The 8,382-nt window shown below is 36.8% G+C and overlaps 1 protein-coding gene across 1 annotated transcript; it reads right to left on the reverse strand.

Annotated features, from left to right (window-relative positions):
- Window positions 1–1,085: 1,085 nt before the first annotated feature.
- On the reverse strand, window positions 1,086–1,679 carry LOC139701522 (interferon alpha-2-like). Its single transcript, XM_071600440.1, has one exon. It carries the CDS (start codon window positions 1,677–1,679, stop codon window positions 1,086–1,088), a length of 594 nt encoding a protein of 197 aa, XP_071456541.1.
- Window positions 1,680–8,382: the final 6,703 nt, after the last annotated feature.

Raw genomic sequence — 8,382 nt, forward strand, 5'->3', positions numbered from 1 at the left:
CATGTAAAGTGAAATGAGCTGGACAGGAAGACAAGTGCCACACGATCTCACTCACGAGTGAAATAGGGAGAATATTATCTCATAGAAGCTGAGAGTGGAATGGTGCTTACCAGAGGCCACAGAGATCAGAAGGTGGGGAAAGATGGGAAAGGCTGATCAATGGTTCCCCAATACAGGTGGAAAGGGGCAAAAACCTGGTGGGCAATTGCAGGATGTGGTGACTTTTCAGAGCACGAACCTCCTGTCCATTTGAAAAGCTGGAGGGAGGGATCTTCAGATGTACACAACAGAGACATGATAAATGTTCAAGGAGATGAGCGTGTTTAACTTGATTTAAACTTTGCACCAAACATAATACGGTACCCCACTAATATGCACCACCTCCCAGACCCAGATATGTCAGCTGTTGTGTGTATTAAAAGCATCACTGCAGAGGAAAATAGATGGAATTGGCATAATTAGTGAGAGATGAATAATATTTAAGTGGTAACCCCATGGTACTTGGAGGAGAGATGAGTAAGAGAAATCCCGTTATCTTTCCCTTTATATGGGGTGAGATTTCATAAAATCCAGATTTTGTTGATTTTTTTAAATCTCAACTTGTCGGAAAGTATCACAACTAAGTTGATGGGAAAATGCAAATATAATGATGTGCATGAAAGGAGCGTCACATAGAAATCAGCATTTAGAACTAAAATTTCAATTTTGCTGCTTAACACAAAAATGGGAGAGAATGAAAAGAAATATTTACCTAACCTCCCATCCTCCTGCAAGATTGAAAGAATTTAAAAAATTGAAGAAGGAATTAATGAAGAACAAAAATCAATTGATTAAATATAAAGAAATGATTGGTTTTATTAATCATATTGGAAAGGTATACATAGTATATTATGGATTAAATAAATAAAATTTCATAAATAGTTAAATAAATAACATTTAAATATATAAATAGATAACATCTGCAAGGATGTAAGGGTCTAGTGCCTATAGATTTGACAAATTGGTTGAATTCTTCTCTGAATTACTGCAACAAATAACAGTCTTTGAAATGGCAGAACTTGTGGGAGTGTGGTAAGTTGTGTTCATCAGTGAGAAGCATTTCCTTGCTGGACCAGGTCTCCTTCCATGCTCCTTAGTCTTCCATACAAGTTGGCTGATGAAAAGAAGGATTTCATGATTTCTGCTCTGACCACCTCCCAGGCACAAGGCAGGTATTTCTTCTCCTTCAGGTAGACAGTGATCCTGTGGAAGTATTTCCTCACAGCCTCTTCCACCCCCACCTGCTTGGACCCACAGGCTTTCAGGTCATCCAGCAGCTGATAGAGGCCACTGAGGAAGGTGTCCAGAAGGGTCTTGTCCCAAGCAGCAAAGGCCTTCTGGGTGCTGAAGAGGTTGAAGATCTGCTGGGTCATCTCATGGAGGACAGCAACAGCTTGAGCCTTCTGCACCTGCTCACCCTCCAACTGCTCCTGGGGGAAGGCAAAGTCCTTTCTGTAGTTCAGACAGGAGAAAATGGGAATTTTCCTCATATTTTTCAGGAGTGTCAGGGACCCTCCCTCATTTTTCTCAGGAGTTTCAAGACCCAGGTTGTGTATCTGAGGCAGGTCACAGCCCAGAGAGCAGGTGTTCTTGCAGCTGAGCACCACCAGGGCCAGCAGGAAAGCCAAGGGCAAGGCCATTGGGGATCTTGCAGATGCTGCTGGGCTGCTTGAGATGCGTGATCTTGCACCTTTGCCTCTAGGTTCTCTGAAGCCCTTGACTTGTTCCTATGTCTTAAATAGGAACCAATATAATTTCCGTTTTCTGAATGTCATCCCCAGAACTTTCTACTTCTGTTTTTGTTTTCCTTTATGCTTTTGCAACATGTGTTTAGAGGAGAGTTTCCAATCCTTTTTTTCATTATTGGTTACCCTTCAACTGCTCTCAGACCACATTTTAATATTATATTCTGAACTGAAATTTCTATTAATTTCTTAATTTTGGTGTGGGGAGTTACTGGGGATATAACCCAGAGGAGCTTTACCACTTACCCACACCCCTAGCTCTTTTATTTTATTTTGATAGAAGGTCTCATTAGATTACTTAGAGCCTCACTTATTTCCTGAGGCTGACCTGGAACTTGTGATCCTCCTATCTCAGCATCCAGAGTCACTGGAATTAAAGGTGTGCACAACCACACTCAGCCCATTAAATTTTAATAACAGATATACTACTTATGTATCTATGTACCCACTAGATATGAGTAGTTTTTAAGTTAAGTTTCAATGTTGAATTTCACTTTATATTCAATACAGAGTTTCAAATGTCTTTTTAAAATTCAGCTAAAAGTTAAGCTGAAAAGCTATTGGCATTGAACTTAATTTTCCAAATAAATTTACTGAGTGTCTTTAATAAAACTAACTTACAGAAATTGTATGTATCAAGTTCATGTGCAAATAAACATTTTATAAAAATATAATAATAGCAACATAATGAAATACTTAAAAATCAGTTAAGTGCTACAAGCTATAAAAATTGTTTTCCTAACATTTATTTCTGTTGTACTTTGTTTTATCTTCAATGAGAAACTTATTGAATTTGCTCTTTGCTGGATATAATTTAGACAATTTTTATTGCCTACTCTTCAGTTCACTACATAATTATTTATTTGTTGATTAACATTAATTGAATTAAATAATAAGTTATAAAACTTTGCATTTAATTCTCAAAGCCCACAACACATTAGTAAGTATTGAGTTTCAAACATAAAAAGCATATATATGGAAGACAATGACAGCCCATCCCTACAGGGAGGCCACCTCTCAGGATGCAACTTGGAGATCAAACCACCCAGGATGTCCTCCAACCCCAGTCATCTATTTGCCACAGGACTGGAGCACTAATCTTACACACACTTTTCTTATCTCCATGATCTCAGCATGCATGCTTTTCATATCATATAAAGGAAAGCCTAGTGACTTCTTTTCCCAGTGCTGGGGATCAAAGCCAGAGCCCTACTGAGGCTAGGAAAGTACTCTATCAGATAGCAACATCTCCAGTCTAGAAAACCCAATGAGAAAGATACTAAGATATAAGCTTTGTCAAATAGGGTAGAGCTTTGTGCACCACAAACCTTTATAATAACTAAGATTTATTCATACCTTAAATGAGTAATTTAACACTTTTGGAACCAATATCATTACAATGAGAAAACAAATTTGAGAAAAAGTCATCAATTTTATTTAGTTTTTCATGTAATTACCAATTTTTTTCAATAATTTGCAGAGGTCCAATCCTAATAGTGTCTTATAAAACTGAAGGAAATCAATTTTTTCTAAATGCCAATACTAGAATCTAAAGATATACAGGTCAGTGGCCTGTGTAATTGTTCTATATAGCACACAAGGCACAAGGTATTTTTCTGTCATGCAAGGCACAAGGTATTTTTCTTTCTCATTTTCTTTTAACAGAAAACCAAAGTTCTCACGTTTTGTATCCCATTGATTGGGAACAGAAAATGAATATAAATGTGTGTCTGAATGTGATAAAAATATAAGGAATGCTATACCCCACTGGGGTGAAAAATACCAAAAATAACAACTACATTCATCTTAGCAGAGATAAAAATTATGGGATGGGATAGAGGAGAGGTGAGATAGACAAAAGACTATAAAGTATCAAGCAGGTGTGGGCCAAAAGAAGAGTCACTAATCCCTGATCCAGGGCTTGTTTTAAGCTTTGATGAATCCAGGCTTCAAAGAGTCAGGAAGCACAAAACAACTAAATCACAAGTTCATATGCAATAAACTTGTGAAATCTGTTTTCCTCTGGATAATGGATAAGTGTTAGATGCACCATGTGCTCCCCTAGGAAAAAAATTCAAAGATAATATTCTTCCTGTCATTTTTTTGACAAGAAGCAAAAATTGATGCTTTCAAAATTTATTTCCCCCAAGATAATGGAGTTAAATAATATAGATTATGTTAATGAAAATAAATATATAAGTTGTGTAAAGTGTTTGTTGTGAGTCAGACAATAAAAATTTGCAAAATTGATCCTTATTAATAGCAACACTTTTGCTTTTCATACATGTCAAATATGTACCATATGCTCAGCCCATGGAATTACTAGAGACACAAGTGACCAAAACAGTGAGAGCTTCTACTGTTGTTACCATTTACAAAAGAAAAATGAAAGCACAGGTGGTTCATGAATAGGTGGAACGCCCATGTTGGAACCCAGTGTACCCTTTTCTGAGAAGGGGTGCTTTTCTTCTGTCTTTAAAAAAAAAATTACTCCTTGATGTATCAGATAAAGCATGGATTTAGTATTACTAGGCATGAGAACAATAAAAATCTGCTATACATCTCCATCAAAACCCTTAGGGGCTCAGGTTTGTCAATGAGTAGCAATATTTAGAATGAAATCTTTTCTGAGCAGCAAATATTAACAGTAAATTTAAAAATTTAGCAAACTATCATATATATGAATAGGATCTCTTTGATCCTTTTTCTGTTTGTTTTATAGAACAAAGGCTGAGTAAATTAGGAATTACTCATTTTTAAGGACCCTAGGATTCTCAGAATGGCAAATGAGAATGGCTTCATCTTAAATCACTAACTGTTACTCATTAATGCAGAGAAAGTCAGTCTGTCATTTGCAGCTTTGAAGCCAGCCATAAACTTCTCTTGAGTCCTAGGTGGCATCTTCCTCCAATTTAAGATTGTTTTGTCCATATTGAAAATCTGTTGTTTGGGATAGCCACCTTCGTCAAGTGTGTTGGGATTTCTGGATAACTTTCTGAGGCTTCTACCTCAGCCCCTGCTCCTTCACCTGGCACTTTTATGTCATGGAGATAGCTGCTTTCCTTAAAACTCATGAACCAACCTCTGCTGGCTTCATACCTTTCCTCTGCATCTTCCTCATCTCTCATCCTTCACAGAACTGAAGAGAGTTAGGTGCTTTCTCTGGAAAAGACTTTGGTTGAAGGCAACATTATAACTAGTTTGTTCTTCTACGGAGACCAGTAAAACTTGCCCCATATTAGCAATAAAGCTATTTTCCATACTTGTCCTTCATGCATTAACTGGATTAGCCCTTTGAGTTTCTTTGGGAAACTTTCCCTTTGCATTTACAAAGGTTGACTATTTGTTAAAGCAGTCTAACTTTTTTCCTATTTCAGTTTTTGATAGAACTTGATCACAAGTTAAATTAAGTCTCAAGTCTACCTTTGATTTAAAGTAAGAGAGCTACAACTCCTCCTTTAACTTGAACTCCTAAAGTTCATTATAGGCCTATTCATTGGTCTAATTTCAAATTTGTTTGGTCTCAGGGAATAGGAGAAGTGCAAACAAAGGGATAGAAATGGGGGAATTGGAGATCAGTGGAACAATCATAATAACACAACATTTACCAAAGAAGCGGGCTGTTATATATGGATGTGGATACATCCAAAATACAACAGTATTAAGAAAATAATTAATACTAATACTCCTCAAATTAAAAATAGTGCACCATGATCAGGTGGGGTTCTAGGGATACATGTTTTGTTCAACATAAGAATCATATGATTCAGTTTTTAGAGGGAATGCTCTTCCAATTTGTCTCCATTTAGAATAATGTTGACTTTCAGTTTAGCATAGATAGCTTTTACAATGTTGAGGTATGTTCTTACTATCCCTAGTTTTTATATTGTTTTGAACATGATACATTTTGTCAAATGCTTTCTTTGCATCAATTGATATAATCATATGATTCTTATCTGTAAGTCAATTGATATGATGAATTATATTTATTAATTTCCATATGTTGAACCAAATTTGCATCCCTGGAACCCCACCGGATTAGCCAGAATTTTATCAAGAATTTTTGCATCAATATTCATCAGGGACATTGGTTTAAAATTTTCTTTCCTTGATGTGTCTCTGCATGGTTTTGATATCAGGATGATACTAGCTTCATAGAATGAGTTTGGAAGTGTTCCCTCCTTTCCTATTTCATGAAATAATTTGAGGAGTATTGGTATTATTTCTTCCTTGTAGGTCTTGTAGAACTCAGCTGTGAATCCCATCTGGTCCCAGGCTTTTCTTAGTTGGTAGGCTCTTGATGGGGTCTTCTATCCTCTTGCTTGGAATTGATCTGTTTAAATTGTGTAACTCTTTTTGACTCAGTTTGGGTTAATCATAGACCTCCAGAAATTTGTCGGTGTCTTTGAGGTTTTCTATTTTACTGGAGTATAAATTTTCAAAATAGCTTCTAATTTTCTTCTGTATTTCACCAGTGTCTATCATAATATTTCCTTTTTCATCATGAATTTTAGTAATTTGAGTTTTCTCTCTCCTTCTTTTCATTCAGGTGGCTAAGGGTTTGTCGATTTTATTTATTTTTTCAAAGAACTCGCTTTTTATTTCGTCAATTTTTTGAATCGTTTGTCTCAATTTTATTGATTTCTGCCCTGATTTTAATTATTTCCTGCCTTCTACTACTTCTGGTGTTGGTTTGTTCTTCTTTTTCTAGGTCTTTGAGATATCAGGTGGTTTATTTGTTGGCTTTTTCTTCTTTTAATGAATAAACTTAATACAATGAACTTTCCTCTTAGCACTGCCTTCATAGTGTTCCATACATTTTCATAAGTTATATCAGAGTTCTCATTTACCTCTAAGAATTTTTTTAATCTCCTCCCTGATGTCTTCTGTTATCCATGTGTCATTCAATTACATATTGTTTAGTCTCCATGTGTGGAGTAACTTCTGTTATGTATCTTATCATGGATTTCTAATTTCATTCAATTATGGTCAGATAGAATTAAGGGTAGTATCTCTATTTTTTGTATTTGCTAAGACTTGCTTTGTGGCATAACATATGGTCTATTTTGGAGAAGGATCCATGTGCTGCTGAGAAGAAAGTTTATTTGCTTCATTATTTGATGTTCTGTCTTCCAAGTGATCTAGTCTGTTGATGATGCTTTCTATTGAGTTTTTTATTTCATTTATTATTTCCTTCATTTGAAGGATTTCTATTTTTTTTCCTTCAATTTTTTGTCTCCTGAAGTAATCTTTTGCTCCCTGTATTTGCTCCCTTATCTCTTTGTTGCTGTGATTGATGGTTGCCTGTATTTCTTCTTATCTCTTTGTTGGAGTATTCATTTTTTGCCTGTATTTGCTCACTTAAGTCATTCTTTAATTCAGAGATCATTTTAATTGTGTACATTCTGAACTCCTTTTCTGACATTTTATCAACTGTGCTGTCCATGGATTCTATAATTATAATTTGTTGGTCTGTTTGGGGTACTTTCCTTCCCCCCCCCCTTTTTTTTCATGTTGTCTATGTGTCCTCCTTTCTTGCAGTGCAGGTGTTACAGTTTCTAACCTATAATATTATAATGTTGCTGCAGATTACCTGTACCTCACCTTGGAGTTGGGCTTCTAGACCCTGGGTTGGTTTCCCACGATAAATGCTACTGCATCTAAATAGTGGCAATAGCCAAGGTAACACAACATAGCAGTGAGGATATCCCAAGATGGATACAACCACTTTCAGAGATGGGGCTGAAAGGGTGAGCTGCCTGTTTGGAGATGCAGCTGCCTCCATGTCCTATTCGTTGTCCCAAGGTGGAGGTTACTGCATGGGCAGGACTACGGTGATGGCTGCAGTGTCCCAAGATGAATGTGGGCTCTGGCCAGAGCTCTGTCATGGGTCTTCCGGTTGGCAGGGGCAATCCTAGGCCTGGGCCTAGGCTCCAGTGTGGATCTGCTGGTCAGCAGGCCACAACAGTAATTTTGTTAAATGATGAAAATAAAAAATGTTAGCATTCTCAGGCTGATTATCCAACAGCTAGTGAGGTTAAAAATTATTGTTTCATAATAGACAAAATTAACAGGTAAGTATACTAAAAATCATTCTACATTTAAAAATTTCAAAATGTGGCTTTATATTTTCATGTTACCTTAAAAAAACTCTGACCACATCCTGATCACATCCAGAAGTTAATTTATTATATATTGTAAAGTACTGCAAAACCAAGGCAAGGGAGTGGTAGAGCTAGCAGCAGGAAGATCTATCACAGTCTGTTCCTCCCAGGTCCCAGGGAAGCAGGACTGAAGAATGATACAAGTAGAGCCTTTAGTCTATTGTGGTTCCCCTGGAGCTACAACAGATCACGGAGAAATCTGAGCTTTGTGAGTGTATGAAGAAAGAGGGTAAAGGTGGCCACAACTCTACCCTTCCTGTCTGTCAATCTCAGTGCTGCACAGAGGTCCTCCGGGTACAGAAACAGTAAATAAAACCCCTCTCCCAATGAGCTGATGAAGAGTCCAGGAATTCCCCTCTGTCCCCATTTGGGAAACTTTAAATGAAAAGACTGTACAGAGCATTAGGACTATCATTTTCTAAAAAAAAGAAAAG

The sequence above is a fragment of the Marmota flaviventris genome, chromosome 13 (genome assembly GCF_047511675.1).
Source record: "Marmota flaviventris isolate mMarFla1 chromosome 13, mMarFla1.hap1, whole genome shotgun sequence".
In the NCBI taxonomy this organism is placed as follows: domain Eukaryota; kingdom Metazoa; phylum Chordata; class Mammalia; order Rodentia; family Sciuridae; genus Marmota; species Marmota flaviventris.